At 40.3% G+C, this 19,202-nt stretch overlaps 2 protein-coding genes and 1 long non-coding RNA gene across 4 annotated transcripts; all 3 read left to right on the plus strand.

Moving 5' to 3' along the window:
- Nucleotides 1-2,117: 2,117 nt before the first annotated feature.
- LOC9271899 (uncharacterized) lies at nt 2,118-6,436 on the plus strand. Its single transcript, XM_015760349.3, has 9 exons — nt 2,118-2,579; nt 2,677-2,784; nt 2,871-3,041; nt 3,133-3,176; nt 4,538-4,632; nt 5,535-5,614; nt 5,710-5,823; nt 5,908-6,060; nt 6,142-6,436. Exons 1-9 carry the CDS (start codon nt 2,247-2,249, stop codon nt 6,262-6,264), a joined length of 1,221 nt encoding a protein of 406 aa, XP_015615835.1. The 5' UTR covers nt 2,118-2,246; the 3' UTR covers nt 6,265-6,436.
- A 932-nt stretch (nt 6,437-7,368) lies between these two features.
- LOC4350771 (glucan endo-1,3-beta-glucosidase 8) lies at nt 7,369-9,146 on the plus strand. The gene has a single exon (XM_015760820.3). It carries the CDS (start codon nt 7,504-7,506, stop codon nt 8,980-8,982), a length of 1,479 nt encoding a protein of 492 aa, XP_015616306.1. The 5' UTR covers nt 7,369-7,503; the 3' UTR covers nt 8,983-9,146.
- Nucleotides 9,147-13,404: 4,258 nt separating this feature from the next.
- LOC107278333 (uncharacterized) lies at nt 13,405-17,704 on the plus strand. Of its 2 annotated transcripts, none has more exons than XR_003239474.2 (9): nt 13,405-13,962; nt 14,056-14,233; nt 15,222-15,299; nt 15,380-15,449; nt 15,546-15,653; nt 15,754-15,848; nt 16,429-16,642; nt 16,868-16,899; nt 17,496-17,704. It is a non-coding gene; the product is annotated as an uncharacterized lncRNA (long non-coding RNA). The 2 variants fall into 2 exon arrangements; XR_001541307.3 differs by having other exon boundaries at nt 15,765-15,848.
- Nucleotides 17,705-19,202: the final 1,498 nt, after the last annotated feature.

The following is a 19,202-nucleotide window of genomic DNA, read 5'->3' on the forward strand; positions in this document are numbered from 1 at the left end:
ATTTGATCAATGGTTGTCTGGAAGCAAGCAGTTCTTTGATTAGTGTAATCGGAGCAAATGATCTTCCCAAAGGCTTCTGTTTCAAATTTCGAATTGTGTCCTATTGATCAGCCTCCCGTTCCTTGGCTGCCATCCGCAACCAAACGCAGTAATGTAAATAAATGACGTTACCGCCTGCAACCAAACTAATCATGTAATCGGATAAATTGGTATCCGTTACGGCTGGAGGCAATACCATTAGCGTTTACGTTACCACATCCGAACCAAACACCACCTAAATTGGTAAGCTCAAATAAGCAGACTCGGGTGGCGGAAGCTTGGTGGGATCATGGTCATGGATGATGGGTATGCACACATCCATAGCTAATGGCTATTTTCTCTTTTCTAAGATTATTATGTTACAGACACGCACACATATACACTACTACTAATACACATCATTTGCCTGCGTGATTGCTTCACATGACTATTTTTACGTGCCACTGCCATCAACCAGTTTTTCTGTTAAAAAATGCAGAATATTCAGAGGTTCAAGTGGTTACTGCTAAAATTTTATCCCTCTTTTAGCACATCTTGATCGTCTATTCAAAGGAACGGCTATGATCGGACAACAGCGCGGAGGACACGCGTTCTCCGCTTCACCTACTTCCTCCCCTTTAGGCCCTTTGGCCCTGCACGACTCACCTCACCCAACATCCCACGAAAACCCTCGCGGCCTCGGCCATCGCCCGTCGCGCACCTCCAAGCCCACGCACCTCGCCGCCCTCGCCTTCGCCTCCGTTCCTCGCCGCGCTCGCGGCCTCCTCCGCGCCTCGCCGCCTCCAGGACTCGTCGCGCTGCCGCCTCCAGGCCTCGCCGCGTTCGACACCGTCTCCAGGCCTCGCCGCGCTCGACACCTCCTCCAAGCCTCGCCGCTTCGCTTCTCCTACCGCTCCCAAGCGGCCCACGCGTCGCCGCCGTCCTCCAACTACTACACGTGACATCTCCTTCCTCGTAAAATCGTTGCTTCGCTCTCGCTCCCACTGCGGCATTTTGACGAACAGCTTGCGGGTGCGGCAGAATGGACAGAGGAAAGGAGGCCAGGGCCAGCCGGTCCAAGAGGGGACAAAAGGAGGATGAAATGAGGTTACGGAGGGAAGCTGCCGAAGTTCTGGATTTACAGAGGAATGGCGATCTAGACATGGCGCTTGATCGCGCTATGAGCCTCTTCAACGCCTCTCCATGTCCCATGATCTACAACCTCGTAGGGGACCTGAATATGAAGGCATTTCACTCCCGAGCGGCCAAGGGCAGCCCAGAAATGTCTCTATGAATTGCTACTGATATGTATGGTTCTGCTGCAAAAGCAGTTCCAGATTGCATTGAGACAACTACCGCCCACGGTGAGTCTCTTTCTGCATCTAAGGAGTACAGTTTGGCGGAATCCCAGTTCAACAGAGCACTATCAATTGCACGACCATTAGATCCTGCCATCCATAACATTTCATATGGAGTATCCCTACCTGAAAAAGCCTCTAAGAGCCAAAGAATCACTGCAGCAAGAGAAAGGCTCCAACGAGCAATCGATATAAACAACAATGCTTGTTGTGAAGTCGATGTGGAGCGTGTTCTCAGCATTGCAAAGAGCTCAGGAGTCGCGTATGCGGTGCATAGGGCCGCAGCTGTTGCAACCACATTCCCTAAGTCAGCTCGTGCGCAATTTCTGCCAACCTATGTGGCACTGGACCTTGCCAAGAGTATTGAACCAGATGCTGATAAGGAGGAGGTCCTACAATGTGCCCTGAAAATCATGGACAGTGCTGCAAAAATATCAGATCACTCTCTTGTGATCGCACTGTTTCGTGCAGGACTGATGGCTGTCCTCCATGATTATGCTGCAGCTGAGGATGAGTGTTGTCGAGCCCATTGAGAAGGCTGACGATCCAAGCAGTCACGACATCCCTGTAGGGTCTACCAAAGGGGATGAATATGATGATCGGATTTGCTTTGTAAAGAAACAGATCCATGGGCTTCTACAAACTCTTGTACTATTCGCAAGACGTGATTGGAGCCTTATAACAAGTGAAAAGCAACGAATGATCCTATCTGTGAGGCTTGATGTTCTTTGCGAATACTACAGCAAAATCAACCGTTCACTATCCAAGTCTCTAACAGATGCTCATCATTTCGTGAGTAGTAGCAAATCATGGATTCTGAGGAAATGCCCCCATTGAGGATGCTCTAACATTACATTCGACAGCACTGTCATGTTATGGACTCACTTGTGTAATTCCCATTTTGGTTCACTAGGGGAGAAACTACTTGAAGTTTCAGATCCAAACCTGTGTGAGGATGTGATGGGGGAGCATTGTTGTTCCTTAGACGTCATAGATGTGTGCAAGGACTCAAGTCAGCATGACTTATTTTGTTTCATGAATGTGGAAGGTGCATTTGGATCCTTTCTCCTCAGTCCATTTACTGCAAAGGAAGTAGCTGATGCTGCTGAACTGCAAAGGGAGAAACGAAAAGAAGGAAATGACATCATCAAGGCAGTCAAGAAGAAGTTGCGGAATTTACCTTCGGATAGATCAAGTAATGAGGTCTGGTACTTTTACACAATATGGTTTGAGTTCAACATTTCATCCTGATGTCCATTATAGTGCTTACAGTTATTCTTATCCTGGTTTTATTTTGCAGTTCCATGTTGCTTGTAAAATTATTCAGGAAATGTGTCATAAGCTCCTCAAAAGTTCATGCACTGATTACCGAGAATTCGTGTTGCCCCTTCTTCGATTCCACCGATGGGTTTGTTTACATCTGAAGTTTCTTTTGTTTTCCAGCTAATCAACTGTTTGCTCATGTCGTGTGCTCACATATAACCATCTTTCCAGAGGGAGCTCAAGAAATGCATAAGTCAGGGTGAAATTACTTCCCGTCCAAACATTACCAACAAAGATATTGATGATATATTTATGAATGGTTGTTGTTCGCCTGAGTGGAACGCTAGTTTGGAACTTGATTCAAAGACTGATAAGCAAAACATGCATACAACAAACTTAAAGGTTTTTTGCACGATAATTTGTAAGATGTAGTTGCATTTTGTTAATTGTTTTACATGAAGTTAAAACAATAATATATTGAAATTCCTTACAGCTTTCGTATTCTGACAACTTAATTGCTGGAGAAGATAAAAGAAGGTAAAAAGAACCATCTCTCCTTTTTTTTGTTGTCTGACTGGTTTAGTCTGTTTACATTATTATATTGAATGTATACTGGTCCTGCAATTTGTTTTCATGTTTCTTATCTGATGTTTCAACAATATGGTTGCATGTTTTGCTGTTAAATTATGATCCACTTGTGCAGGCTCTTTCACTTTCGGTTTGTTTATAATGTAACCTGACAAAGGGAATGGCTAACTTTTTTTTTTCCTATAAGGGAATTATAAACAAATTGTGTAGTGTAGAAAAGTATAGTGTACTTTCATGATGTCATAAAGACAATATCTTTCTGAGTTGGTAAGTGTAAGATCAATGAATAGCAGTTAGCTTTATATCTAATATTGCAAGTTTGGTTAAGGAAAATACCTCAGTTAATTCCAGAAAGGTTTGTCTGCAGTTTGCTATGCCCTTTATTCATTGCTTTATTACTGCAAGTTTGGTTTCTAAGGGCCCTATGCAACAAGATCTTTATTACTGCAGTCTAGTTCATTGCTTTTGTAAGGCCTGAGCAGTCCTGCACTACTTTTTGTTGTTTTCGGTAGAGTTGCTGTTTAGCTTTGTCTGCAGCCTTCTCTCAGCCATCTTGTAAGATTCTATGTCTTTTTTCGTTGATTGGTTTGGCAGAGCTACAGGGTGCAACTGTTAGTAGTGTCATGGCGATTGGCTACTAGCTTTCCGTCAAACTAAAATTGTGTGCTGAAGTTATAGTTATAAATGTATGCATCTTGATTTAATGTATCACAGCATTAGGCTAATTTCTTCACAAACAACCCTACCTTTTTATAGTTTACCCATCCTTCAACCTACTTTGTTGTTGAAGTAATCAAATATACTCTCCCAAAGTTTTAGCAATAATTCTTGAGTTTTTCATTACCATTTGCACTTGTTCCAATTATCTGAATGGTTTTGATTTATGTACAATGTATTGCACGGCTCCACTACTTACTTTCAGTGCTGAAACTTTGCATCAGAACGCAGAAATCACTCAGGTTATTGAAACAAGTGCGAAAAATAATGAAAACAATGAGAAACAGCGTAACATATTTCAGGTTCTTGGGCCTTGGGGGCGGTCACCCTACTATTTCTATGTGGTCTAATTAGAAGACAGTATTTACTAGCTGGACATTATGGATGCCAAGAAGTCCCTTAGTATTTGATGGTTGACTTGAGTTCTCTGTTGCTTATGGTGAAAACGCATTGCAACTGATGAACGGGAAAAATAGTGATTCTGAGCAATTGAATTTCAATAATGGACTGTGCATAATGCAATTACTCTTGTTAAATTAGCCTCTTTTTTTGTTAGTTATGCAATGAACTCACATGTTTATTAATTGGTGCAGTGAGGTCCTCGTTGAAAATGCTAACCCCTCAGATTTGGAATTGATTGATGTGGAGGACAATGGGGTGAAGCCTTCAGCGACACTAGAAACAAAAGGTGACCTCTTGATTTCAACGTCTTTTTCCCATCTTAAGTTACGATAATTACAGTATAATTCTGGAATAGCAGTCCAGATTAATAAATAGCACTCCCACTTTATATACTGTAACAGTGAAATTAAGAAAGAAACGCACACTTATATCTTGAGTTCTGTTCTGATATTGCATGGTTATTTGGTATTAGAACTATGCAATCTATATTCCTTTATACAGACAGTGTTATGAATATTTATTAAACTCATGAAACTGACTCTTCCATGAGCTTTGTTTTGTTGTCATGCAAAACAAATTATATCTCACTTATTGCCTAATTTTCTTTGTTTCCATTTTTTTTCAGAGATCTTGATAATTTTAATCAGTTTTCACTTCTCAAACCAAATATACTTGGGGCCTAATTGCTGACTGCCTGGCAAGATTAACCCACATAAGTTTTACTCAAATACAGAAGCTATTTGAGTTTAATTCAATATAATCAGAATGGAAGTAAATATACATGCGCTTAGATGGAATTGGTAATTGAACTTTTAGTTTATAGCCTGCAGTGAAGCATCATCACCTCCATACTCTAGAAGTTCACATTAGATATTCAAAGGTGTGATCCATGTTCTGTAACATAATGTTGTTCAATGTTTCTTAGTGTATAGGGAAGCTATTGTCCTATGTTGTAACTATTCCTGACAACCAATAAAACTCTTTTGTTTATTTGTTACTCTGATGAATTCATTTTTAATGTGATTTTTTTAGATATCTTCTCTTGAGAATTACTAAGTCTAGTCTTGTGCTAGAACAATATGCTTCCATTTCCAAATATGTTCTGTTAGTTGGTAAATGTATTGTATTTTGCTTACTAACAATATCATAATACAGTAAAAATTGGACAATTCAATGATGAAATTGCAGGCACCTCCAATTATCAGAACTCAGTACAGGACGTTCCTAAGATTTTGGTTCCAAAGATCTCTGATCCCTCTTTATACAAGGTAAAACACTATTTCTGTTTGCTATGCATATGCCTCTCATTTGCGCTAACTGTGCATATCTCCTCCTGATCTGCTGATTTCTACTATCCATACAGCCCCCTCCTGATCCGCGGATCGTAAATCAGCAAGCCACTCGGTATGGCTATAGCGCTTTACACAGGCCAGCTATTGGACAAAGTGTTGTGACTCCAGTAAATAGACTTGTGGAGGTAATTTTATTATTGCGTATTGCTGTTCTTTTTGTTAAAATGTTTAATTTTCTCCTGCTTAGCTAATTTGTTTTGAATTGGTAGATCGTTGATGCAGCAAATAAGTTTGACCCATACGAGGTGGAGCATTCGCACCAATCATACAGAAGAGAACAGGCTAAGATCCCAAAGGATCAGGAACTATGTGTCATCTGCTTCTTTGAGAGATATTCTACTATCGCAATGGCTTCAGGAAAGGTAAGTTATGTTATTTTCTGAATTATAAATATGCACATCTTATTTCAAGAAAAAAATCCTAACCTTCTTCTTATAACTCAGATAATACATCATTGCCAAACAATACATCAGAATGCGGGAACCAAATGCAACTTGTGCAATGCGAGATTTCTAAAAGACAGTGATCTAGAGTTCCACAGGAGATATTATCATCAGCAGCAGTAGGATGCTATTGTGATCTTGACTTCCACAGGAATGATGGTGAATAGGTCTAGATGACTGATCTACTTTACAGCTTGCTCTCATTTCTTGTCTTTAGTGTCAAATATGATGGTGAATATGTCTAGATGACTGATCTTTTACTGAATTGAGTACAATTCATACAATGCTTACTTAACCGCTTCTTCTTCTCTAGTCTTTGCAGTATTTTTCTCCTCTGTTGGCAAATGAACTTGATCGATCAATGGTGTCTCCATAGTAGTACAGGGCGGATCCAGGAACTTTTTTTTTGGGGGGGGGGGGGGGGGGGGGCACAGTTTCTTCAACCTCCAGCCATTAGGAACTTTTAGTTTATCATTCATGGTGAAAAAATCGAAGGGGATGCTTCGGAGGGTATCCATAGGTCTTATGGTGTAGGGGGGACTCAAGTCCCCCTGCACCCACGTTGGATCCGCCCCAGGTAGTACTGTAGTAGTGTGCATAGGGCATTATGTGTTAGGTATCCCCATGTTCTCCTAGTGATGTTTAGTTGGTTAGTAATGAGGTGGTAGTTAACTATTTATTGGTGTTGTTTGATGCATAAATAAAAGAAACTGTACTAAACAGCGCATCATGTCCTCCAAACCCTACCGGGAGAATAGCTACTTTAGTCCCTAAAGTTTCTCTGTATATGCTTAGGCTATACGCCTATACATGTAGCAATTGTCAATTGATTTGATTGTATTCATAATCATACAATTATCTTAGCTAATTAATCAAACCACAAAACTGTCGAACTGAAGCCGTGCACTTACTGTCAATCCTCATTGTGTATGCAAGTTTTGTGATCCACTCTGATCAGCCGTTGGCGCGCGATCCGACGGCTGCAGAGTAGTCAAACATCAGTGCAGGACTCCCGCCAAATTTGAAAAATTTCCCCTTTAGTTTCAGTTCAAGGCTCAGATTGTTTACCCACGTAGTACTGAACTAACTGCGTGTTCTTCTTCCACTAATTAACCTCAAAACCACCAGAAACCTCGCGAATTGATTGCTCCAGCTTATGATTGCCACCTTCCAATTGAATGCCGGAGCGGTGATCTACTTTTCTTTCGGAGCAAAAAAAAAAAAAAAGTTGCGGTTGTTGCGTTCCAATTCATTCGCTTGATCCGTACTCGGCGTTACTCCGCCGTGTCGGTCGATCGGTTGATCGAATTGCTTCCTTTTTAAGCGTACTGAAGTTTCTTGGATCGGATCGATACGTCGGCGATGGCGGCGGCGACGGTGTGGCGTTGCGCGGTGGTGGTCGGAGTGGTGATCATGGCGGCGGCGGCGGTGGTGGATGGGCTCGGGGTGAACTGGGGCACAATGGCGACGCACCGGCTGCCGCCCAAGGTGATGGCGCGGCTGCTCAAGGACAACGGGTTCAAGAAGGTGAAGATCTTCGACGCCGACGCGACGACCATGTCGGGGCTCGCCGGCACCGGCATCGAGGCGATGATCGCCGTCCCCAACGACATGCTCGCCGCCGTCGGCGACTACGGCCGCGCCAGGGAGTGGGTGAAGGAGAACGTCACGAGGTACAGCTTCGACGGCGGCGTCGACATCAGGTACGTCGCCGTCGGCAACGAGCCGTTCCTCAAGGCGTACAACGGCCAGTTCGACCGCGCCACCGTGCCGGCGCTGAGGAACATCCAGCGCGCGCTCGACGAGGCCGGGTACGGGAAGCGGATCAAGGCGACGGTGCCGGTGAACGCCGACGTGTACGACTCGCCGGCGAGCAACCCGGTGCCGTCGGCGGGGAGGTTCCGCGACGACGTCGCCGGCACCATGGCCGACATGGTCAGGTTCCTCAACCGCAGCGGCGCGCCGCTCACAGTCAACATCTACCCCTTCCTCAGCCTCTACGGCAACGACGACTTCCCGCTCGACTACGCCTTCTTCGACGGCGGGCCGCCGCCGCGGCCGGTGGTGGACAACGGCATCAACTACACCAACGTGTTCGACGCCAACTTCGACACGCTGGTGTCGGCGCTGAAGAGGATCGGGTTCGGGAGCCTCCCGATCGTGATCGGCGAGGTCGGGTGGCCGACGGACGGCGACAAGCACGCCACCGTGCCGTACGCGCAGCGGTTCTACTCCGGCCTGCTCAAGCGGCTGGCGGCGCGGCGCGGCACGCCGCTCCGGCCGCGCGCGCGCATCGAGGTGTACCTGTTCGGGCTGATGGACGAGGACACCAAGAGCGTGGCGCCGGGCAACTTCGAGCGCCACTGGGGCATCTTCACGTTCGACGGCCGGCCCAAGTTCCCGCTCGACCTCCGCGGCGCCGGGCGGCCGGCGATGCCGGTGCCGGCGAAGGGCGTCAAGTACCTGCCACGGCGGTGGTGCGTGCTGAACCCGAACGTGACGGACGACGACGCCGGCCGGCTCGCCGACAACGTCGGGTACGCGTGCTCGCACTCCGACTGCACGGCGCTCGGCTACGGGTGCAGCTGCGGCGCGCTCGACGCGCGTGGGAACGCGTCGTACGCGTTCAACGTGTACTACCAGGCGCAGGGGCAGGCCGACGCGGCGTGCGACTTCCAGGGGCTCGCCGTCGTCACCGAAGACGACAGGGACGTGGCGCAGGGCGCCTGCAACTTCAGCGTGCAGGTCGCCGCCGCGGCATTGGTGGGCGCCGCCGTTGCCGCCGCCGCGGCGGTGGCGTGCGCGGCGGCCGTGGTGGCCGCGCTCCTTGCGTTGGTCTGAAACTTAATTAGATACGGTGAAAGGTGAAATGTATGCAGAGGCTGTAGATAGGTGAAGCCTATGAAAATTTGTACCACTATACTTTGGTTATTTCTGCTCGTTTATATGAGTAGTGTATTGTTTCTGCTTATAAAGCTAGGGGGCCTCATCGTTTTCCTTAAAAATAATTCAGCCGTTATTAAAATTTAAATTTTAAAACTTAATTTTACAGTTGATAACACATCTATAATTTGGTTTTTAAGTCGTTAATAACACATTTATAAAAGTTTTACTTAAAAATTATTTTTTCTCTAATAAACTATTCTGTTGCCTTATAATCAATCAGCTATTCACTAACCAAGAAGGCTGTAGAAAATTTAGGCATAGTTCTCGATTAAGTATAGGCCACAGTTTTTTCTTTTAAATAAAAGTAAATTTCACAAAATTAAAGATACCTTCACCAAATTGTTACAAGACTGTATATTTAACATAATGTATCACAAAATCATATATTTAACACTAGATTTATCACAGAACTATAGATTTAAGGCGGATAGTACAAAACTATAAATTTAGTAACAAAGTTATCACGAAACGACAAGTTTAATATCAATTCAATCACCAAAATTGAATATTTTTAGAGAAAATTCTTTATATGCCACTCAAAGTTTACGGACTTCCTTATATGCCATTGGAAAGTTGCTATTTCCTTATATGCCATCCAACGAAAATTTCCATCCTTTATATGCCACTATCGAGGTCAAACCGCTTTGACCTTGTCAGTTTTTTAACAAAATGACAAAACTACCCTCGTGTGTTCTTCTGACTGCTTTTATTCACTCATTATCAACGTACACACTTGAGCATAACGATTTTATCTTGCAGTTGATTTGTCAAATTTTGCTAGTCCATCCAAGGATGTCATTATTACCGTCATTAAAATTGTTATAAATATTTAAAAAAATTAAATGATAAGATAGATTAATATTTGATATATCAGTCAAAAATTCAAATTCAAATTTGATCTTCACAAGTTGTAATGAAAATAATAAATTTAATCGAAACTAGTATACGTGTGCTATAACCAAATTTGATTTTTTTAAAAAAAATTGTAAAAGTGAAATTTAAACTTTCATATTTGTGTAGTGATATATTACATATTATTCTTTGTTAGTAAAAAAATTTATAATTATGGGGATGACATGCAAAAAAAAAAAACAAGTGAACAACCCCTCGAGGGATTAAAAGGTAAAAGGGTAATATTGTACTTTTGCATCCCTATTACACAAGATGATGACATGGATGGCATATAGGGAAAGAAAAAGTTCAAGTAGTGGCATATAAAGGAATAGCAACTTTTCGATGGCATATAAGGAAACTTGTGAACTTTCAATGGCAAATAAGAAATTTTCTCATATTTTTAACTCAAACATAATATTAGTGCTAAGGATTTAAGCACTAAAATCTATAGTTCAGTGATAATTTTATTACTAAATCAGTAGTTATGTGATACTTTGCCTTCAACTTGTAGTTTATGATTTTATTGTTCAATTTGTAGTCTTTTGATATATCTCTACTACTTAAAAAAATAAGAGGTGCTTCCATCGTCCGTAAAAAAACGGGACAAAAAAACCAAATCTGTCCGTAAAAAAACCAAGCGGAAAAAAAGGAAAAAAACCAAACCTGTCCAATAAAAAGGGCGAAAAAACAAAAAACCGGGCGAAAAAACCAATTCTATCCGATCCAGAAAAAACCGGGTGAAAAAAAAAACCTAAACCTGTCCGATCCAAAAAAAAAGGCGAAAAAAGGAAAAAAACGAATCCGACTCCGGGTAAAAATAAGGACGAAAAAAATATATAAAAAAAAAGAATCTGTCCGATTCTTTATCTCTAAACGAAAAAAATCCAACTCTAAATCCGATTCCCCCTTAAAAACAAAAAATAAAAGGCACCACTCCTCTAGGCTTGTCCAAGATCCGGGCACCACTCCATACGGTTTTAATCTATACCGTGATATCCCATACATCTTGGTGAAAAAAATTGATGTGCCAGATTGGAGATCTGTTTGCAAAAATGGAACCTACATGTCGAGAGCATTCTATTTTTATATGATTTTAATTTTTGGTATGTAATTTTGCATTTGAGTCCCTGTAATTTTTATATTTACATTTAAGTCCCTATAATCTTGCAATAAGGTACTTGAGGTCGTTTTTTTAAAAAAATAATAAAAGGGAGATAACAAAGGAAGAAAGGTGCATAAAAAGAAAAATAAAAGCCACAAAAAAATAAAGAAAAAAAGAAAAACAACAACAACAACAACAAAAGTCTGTTTCCCCTATGTGGCCAAAAAAAACCATAGATCCGAACAAAAAAAATCCTATTCCTATAAAAGGCAAACAAAAAGTGGTAAAAAAAAGCTAGATCCAATTCCTTTAAAAACGGAAAAAAAAGTCTGATTCCTATAAAGGCGAAAAAAAAATCTGAAAAAAACATCTAAAAAAGTTCGTCCGATTCCCTAAGAAAATGGCAAAAAAATGGTTCGTAAAAAATAAAAAGCTAGTTCGTATGAATTAAAAAGTGCACGTGAGAAAAAAATAAAATGGGTGAAACAAAATCTGATTTCTAATCAGTATATATCTCTTCTCTATCTCTAATGTACTCTAACGCGTGAGAAAATAAAAACAGTTCAAAAAAACGCGTGAGAAAAAAGTCAGAAAAAAGCGCAAAAAAAAAAACACTGTAAAAAGGTTTTACATCTTCCATAAGAAAAATAAAAAAACATGCGAGAAAAGTTATTTCCATCGTCGGTAAATTTTTTTTAAAAAAACATGCGAGGAAAAAATTGCCAGAAAAACATGCCATTTCTAAAAAATGGTTTGAGAAAACCTCGCAAGAAAAAAAACACCGTCTATTAAAAAACAAATCGCTCTGAAAAACTATCAGAAAAACGCTAAATTGATGGGCGCTTGAGTCGGATAGAATCCATCAATTTTTTGCCATCTACTACACGGCTTTTATTTCGTCATACATTCTCCTGTATTGGAAAAAAGCAAAAAAGAACATTCGAAAATAAAAGCAAAAAAAACGCGTGAGAAAATAATTGTCAGAAAAAATAGGCAAAAAACACACGAGAAAAAAAAGCAAAAAAAGAGGGAGAAAAATATGGTTTTCGTCGTCAGTAAAAAAAGCAAAAAAAAAACATGCTAAGAAAAAATATTAGAAAGAAATGTGCCATTTTAAAAAATGGTTTGAGAAAATCGCGAACACTGTTTATAAAAAAAAACAAGCCGCTCATTAAAATACAAATATTGTCATTGAAATCATTATGCATGAAAAATGTATATTATCATTAGAATTTTTTCACCTGTTGCAACGCACGGGCATTTTTGCTAGTCACTTTAAATATATTAAAGTTTTGTGAAATTTACTTTTTAAAAAAGCATTAGGTCACTTTATTGTCAGTCAACTAAATTTCAGGCCCCAAATTTAGCCCATTAAGATTTTGGGCCTAGAGTAGTAAGCAGCTTTGGACCTCATGGGCCAGGCCCAAAATGGAGGCCCACAAGGTCGGCGCGCTTCGCCGCCATCGCCGAGATCATCGCGACGCCGCCGCCGTCGCATACTCCTCCAACGCCGCCGTCACCTCTCGCGTCCGCCGCCGGCGATGGTTGGACTGAGCACCATGCTCGAGGCGAGGGGCACAAGCACCCCCCCCCCTCCGGTCTCGATCGAGAAGAGGAGGCCGCCCTCAAACATCGACGCCGCCGCGAGCTCCACCTCCCTCGTCCCCAGCGCCGGCGAGCAGCGGTGAGGCCCCCTCCCCTTCCTTCCCCGCTTCATGTCCAGGTTTTTCTCGTTACCCGCAGCTCAGGAGGTGAGTGTTGTGGCGTGGTGGTAGAAACGGGTTAGGGTTGTGGCCGTGTTACTGCTACTGCATCCAACTTGGATTAGTGTCATAGCTGCAGAAGAGCCCGGATTTTGATTGTTAAGACATTAGTTATTAGTTATTAGCGATGAGTTGAAGATAATATTGTGGGAGCTCATTGGGTTAGTATAATGGCGCTGAGGAAAATTCTATGGCCTTTTGGGTAGTAAAAAAATGGTTTGCTTTTGTCTTGCGGTTTGAGGTTGAGTTCAGTTAAATTTCCCGCTATTGATTGCCAAATGTTGCTCCGCGTAAACATGCTCTTCTGCTACATTTTGTCTGTGGATGTATAACATTTGACAGGTTCAAATAAGCACCAGAAGCTAGTTTCTTAACTACTCCCTTCGTACCTAAATGTTTGACGCCGTTGACTTTTTTAAATACGTTTGACCGTTCGTCTTATTCAAAGATTTTTGCGAAATATGTAAAACTATATGTATACATAAAAGTATATTTAACAATGAATTAAATGATAGGAAAAGAATTAATAATTACTTAAATTTTTGAATAAGATGAATGGTCAAACATGTTTAAAAAAGTCAACAACGTTAAACATTTAGGGATGGAGGGAGTATGTTGTTGTTGTTCTGTTGTGGTAGGATTGAATAAGATGGTCATTGACCATCTCGACAAGCTCTTTGTCACAAACGCTGCTGCAACAATTGTGAACGAGCTTGAGGTCCAGCACCCTGCTGCTAAGATCCTGGTACTTGCTCAGCAATAGGAGATTGGTGATGGAGCTAACCTCACCATATCTTTTGCTGATGGGGCTGCTTGAGAAGGCTAAGGAGCTTGTCAGGATGGGGTTGCATCCAAGTGTGATCGTCGCGCTGTGTACACCAAGGCCATCAATAAGGTTACTTACCCTCTTGATTGAGCTGGCCTTGTATTGTTAACCCTGTTGCCTGATGGCAGGCTATTTATTCATGCTTATTGAGATCTTGGAAGATCTGGTGGAGAAAGGTTCAGAGAACATGGATGTGAGGAACAAGGAGGAGGTTGTGTTGCGGATAAGATCTACAGTCGCGATCAAGAAATTCAGGCCAGGAGGATATATTGTGCCGTCTTCTAGCTGATGTAAGTTACCATCTTGCATTCTTACGTGAGAGGGACCTTTTTGCGCTCATGGATGAAAACTAGTAGCTGGGTTTTTGTACTACGGTTTTTCAGGCCTGTAAGCAAGTCTGCCCAAAAATCCTGCTAACTTCAAGTCTTCAACGTTGACAATGTTAGAGTTGAGAAGCTACTTCGAGGTGGTTAGGTTTGCATAACTCTTCTGTAGTTCACGGGCTGGTTCTGAAAAATGGCGCTGTTGGGAGCATCGTCAAAAAGGGTGGAGAAGGCAAAGGTGAGAACAAAATGTTACACTTAATTTGTGGTGTGTCTTTGCCAGTCTGTTGATACATTATCTATTCTTGATTTGATGATACTGTTTAGTCAGGGCTGTTCCCACACTGTATAGTAGCATACATTAGGTGGTGATAATTCTATTTTCCTTTGTCGTCCCTTTCATGGATGAAGTATATCATCATCTGAGATCAAATATTTTTGTTCTTATCTTTGTAGCTTTCCACTATGAATCGGGAGTTTCTAGTAACTCAATGATTCATCTTCTTGAAATTTTTATTTGAGATATGATACTCATTTTTCTTTGTTATTGCACTCTGATGGTGTAAATGGTTTTCTTAAGGCTTGCCTTTATTTGGTGGTTAGATTTAGTGGAATATATCTTGTCAATAAGCTTTGAAGGCTTAGAAGGTAGCACTGTAGCAGGGTTCTAAAATTGGTAGCCGGTATTCAATTGTCTCCACCTAGTTATGATCTTATGGCCTAATTGGCACTGTATGATAACACTCTTCTTCTCTTGTTATATGGCATAGTAGTTGTAAACCTGCTTTAGAATACTCATGGTATTTCTTACAATTCCTTCCTTTTGCTGTTGATGTGCTCAATAATCTAACATATGGACTGCCCTTGTCATGGACTATTGAGTACATGATCAAGTAGAGGCTGTACACCTACATTGCAATAAACAGCAACCTTGTGGACCTGTTCTTTTTTAGAGTGATTAAAATATGTAATTCACGTACTTTGGTTACACTATTTTGTGCTTCTGTGAATTTGCTGGATGGTTGCAATACTCCACTTCTACTTTTTGTGAACAAGTCAGTGCTTTGCATCTTTCTTATCTACACTTCAAAATTGGAAATATTGTAAATACTCTACTCAACTGAAACCCTGGAAGTTCTAATATTAAAAGGCATCTCAAAGTTGGGTACTTCATGCTTGATTTGGTTCTGTTTTAGAGGAGTACTTACTTTTCCTTTTATTTTCAGGCTAATATTATTATTAGGAAAATGAATTCAAAATTTAAACTGAGAATGTTTTGTCGTACTACGGGGGCTATTGCACTTGTAAGTTCTGATCTCAAGCTTTTGCTCAATTTCACAGTACTATGTGTATATGCTGATGCCAGTGCTCTTCCAAAAAACAGTTGAAACTGAGCCAGCCAAATGCGGATGAATTAGGATATGCAGACTCTGTTTCGCTGGAAGATATTGGAGGTGTTCGAGTACATTTCATGCCTCTGCTCTTTTTCCAATAGACATGACCTCATTCTTCTTACCATGTTTAGTTCTTTGTGGGTAACTGTTCTCAAGAATGAAGAAGGTCGAAACTCGGTGGCTATTGCTGTCTTAAGAGGCAGCACTGATAGTATACTGGATGATCTCGGAAGAGCTGTTGATGACGGTGTCAACACTTACAAGGTATGTGTGTAAATCAGCTTCCTGTCATTGTTTTGGAACACACCTGCTGTTTTAATGTTTAATTTGCTGAGATATTATCGGACTATTGGTGTTTATACAGTCAATGTGCAGGGATAGTCGGATTATTCCTGGTGCCGCAGCAACAGAAATAGAATTGGCAAAGAGATTGAAGGAATTCTCTCTGAAGGAAACAGGGTAGTATATTTGTTACACCAAATAATTTTCATGCATGGAACATGATGATAAAGGCCCCATTCGAAGTAGATAATAGCTTATAGATTAAAGATTATTCTGATTTTTTATAGCTTTTCGAGGGCACAAATAAATAAAAAAAATATTAAAAAGTTGAAAATGAATTTTTAAATGTATTCTAAGCAATTTTTTCCATGTAAACTTTTTTCCAAAAAATATAACGTTTAGGAGTAGCTAGTAGCTGAAAAGAACAGGGCCAAAAAAGATGTTCCATCTCCAGTCCATTGTCAATAAATATAATAAGCTCTGTTGCTAACATTCTCCTGTTCTATTGGAATGAAACTATATAAAGTCCAGGTATAGCTTAATTGTATATTAAGGTGTCCATACTGTCTTACCCATCCAGATTATTTTTTTAATGTATTCACTTGTTGTTTTTTAAAGTTTTATGCGTTATTATGCCTGACACATTTGATTCATGAGCTTCTGTTTATGTACCTTGGTTTATGATTGTTATGCAATGTCCTTAGTACATACATTTTTCGGTTTTTGCTTCCTATATTGATGGTTAACAGTTATGCAGGTTGGACCACTATGCCATTGCAAAATTTGCTTGAAGTTTTGAAATGGTTCCAAGAACCCAGGCTGAAAATGCTGGGCTTAGTGCTCTGGAGTTAATATCTTCTGTTTATACCGAGCATGCTGGTTGAAACACGAAAGCTGGTATTGATTTGGAAGGTGTTTGCAAGGATGTCTCGATCATGAAAATATGGGACCTCTATGTTACAACTTACAAAGTAAGTCTATGTGTCCATACCTTCTAGTACGGCAGAATAGGTGTACTTACTATGTGGGAAGCACATGCAATGTTTTTCCCTTTGTTACTTTTCATGATATCCATGCGTCTAATTCAATTTTTATATTTCCTTGTCTACTGCCAGGACTTAAGCTTGTTTTAGCCCACCTCTTATCATGTGCCTTCTTTTCACTCATCAGTTTTTGTTCTCTAAAATACTCTGCAGATGCTGCATGTACCGTTCTGCGGGTTGGCCAGGTAAGACCGTAAGAGTGCTATCTTATGTTGTTGGCTGTGTTAAAAACGAAGTAGAAATCATTCTCATATACTCTCTCCATTTTTTTTAATACATGACGATGTTGACTTTTGGCTTGACGTTTGAGAATTTGTCTCATTAAACAAAATTATATAAGTTTTAATTATTTTGTTGTGACATGCTTTCTCATAAAGAAACTTTAAGCGTTACTTCTATTTTTGCATATATGTACTCTTTAAAAGACCCTAATGGTGGTGGTAAGTGGTGAATTTGCCACCACCCACCACCACTGTCATGTGGATCCCCTGAACATGAGGTAAGTGGACTTTTGTCCATTCCCTAACCTCAAGCCATCAAACAGGGAAATTTCCTTTGAAGTGAGGTAAAAATAATGACAAATAATATGATCTAAATATTTTACAATGAGAATAATTTTATTTTAATTTTCGAGGCTTTAAAGTGTATGATAGGGTTCTCTTATTTAATTCCCATCGCAACGCACGGGCATTCAGCTAGTTTACACTATTTTTTTAATAAGATGATGGTTAAATGTAATATAAAAAGTACATGCTAATGTTTTCTCTCATGAATTACGCAGATCATTCATGGCAAAGCCAGCAGGAGGGCCACGGAGAGATGATCAGCCAGGGAGATGAACCAATATAAGTGTGCTGCTGTGCTATATTTTCCATGTTTACTGGTGGTCTGAGGTTTCAACAACGAAGGCCTCTCTTTTATTTTAGGTTTGGTCCAGTAGAAAGATTTTGGTGCCTGGACAGCACATTTTGGTTTTTGGGGGGGGGGGGGGGGGGGTTGCATGGTTGAGCTGATGTCTTTGCATTGTTCTTGGTGTATCATCAATTCATCATGCCAATGTATTAAAATGGTTATACTACTTCCGTTCTATATTATAGCACCTTTGCTATTAAAATTTGAATAGCAAAGGCAGCTATAATATGGGACAGAGTTAGTAGCTCTTAGAAGGATTTGTTCTTCCATATTTCGATAGAATTGGGCTTATCATCAAAATTGATTTTTTTCCCTAGCTGCTATCTTTTCTTTTTGTTGTTGTTGTTCCGATAGAATTGGGCATGATGCTCACATGGAATGGTTTTTTTTCTCTATATCACCCTATACTGTTGTGCTAAATAGCTAAATAGAGGAATGATTTGTGAAATTATTCAAGGATTAAAAATAAATTAAATATTGTAAAGTTGAAAATGGATTTAAAACAATTTTCTAAGAAATTTGTATAAATAGAAAGTTTTTTCATAAAAATGCTTGATACTCTGGAAACGTATGTTTCATGTATTCCTTGAAAAGAATAGGGCATCGAGTAATTTCCTTGAAAAATGTATCATCGAGTAGTTTTTTAAAAGCCATAAACCATTCTTATACTGTTAAGCCAAAATCTAGATTAGAGTAGTTTTGTCCTTACGTGAAGTAAAGGTAGGACCCCACCATTAAACTTAATGGCTTAAAAACCATCGGCTTATAAAACTTATATGCCAAAATGTCAGGTTAAAATTATAAGCTAACAAACCTAAACCCAAACAAAGAATTTGTCCTTTTGTGGTGTGTGCTTAACATGTGCTATGGGCCATAGAAATAAAAAAGGAACATATTGGACACAAGCTTTTTGTGGTGTGTGCATGGCATGTGCAGTGGTCCATGGGATATATAGATTAATCCCACATCTTCATGCCACTTTCCTACCCATTACTACAATTGTGTATGCCTCCCATTAGTTCTAATCTTTCTTGATGTTACCTTCTCCAATACAAAAGCATTTTTTTCTCAATGATACACTTAAGAAGGAAGTAACAAGGGAATATCATATTAAGGCCCGTTCTTTTATGATGAAGATACAAATTCTACCTCAGTTTCGTTATAAACGATGCATTTTGTGCAAAATTTTTATATATAAAAGTTGCTTTAAATATCAAATAAATCTATTTTTCAAATTTAAAATAATTAAAACTCCATTAATCATGTGCTAAATACTTTCTCGTTTTGGGTGCCTGCACTTAATCTTCATCCGCCATTATGTTTTGATTTTTGAACTATATAGCTTTTGAAGTACAATAGAAAAATCCAATGTGTAACAACAGTTTTGATTGGTTCTAATGGATAGTGATTTTTTTATGCATGATATGATAATAGGAATAGTTATGAGAAGGTATGCCTTATAAAGAAATATATGAAAATGATACGCCAGTATACAACTTCATTATTCATCCTCATATTTTTTTTAAGTAAATAAGGCCATGATCAATGTGGTGCTAGAAAAGAAAGGGGTAAGGGC

The sequence above is a fragment of the Oryza sativa genome, chromosome 11 (genome assembly GCF_034140825.1).
Source record: "Oryza sativa Japonica Group chromosome 11, ASM3414082v1".
NCBI lineage: Eukaryota > Viridiplantae > Streptophyta > Magnoliopsida > Poales > Poaceae > Oryza > Oryza sativa.

What these genes read in the sequence shown, in the direction of transcription:
- LOC9271899 (XM_015760349.3), top strand. Translation starts at nt 2,247, where the DNA reads ATGTTATGGACTCACTTGTGTAATTCCCATTTTGGTTCACTAGGGGAG. An exon ending in TGCATACAACAAACTTAAAG is followed by an intron (nt 3,042 to 3,132) that starts GTTTTTTGCACG and finishes AATTCCTTACAG; the next exon opens with CTTTCGTATTCTGACAACTT. An exon ending in GCTGGAGAAGATAAAAGAAG is followed by an intron (nt 3,177 to 4,537) that starts GTAAAAAGAACC and finishes TAATTGGTGCAG; the next exon opens with TGAGGTCCTCGTTGAAAATG.
- LOC4350771 (XM_015760820.3), top strand. Translation starts at nt 7,504, where the DNA reads ATGGCGGCGGCGACGGTGTGGCGTTGCGCGGTGGTGGTCGGAGTGGTG.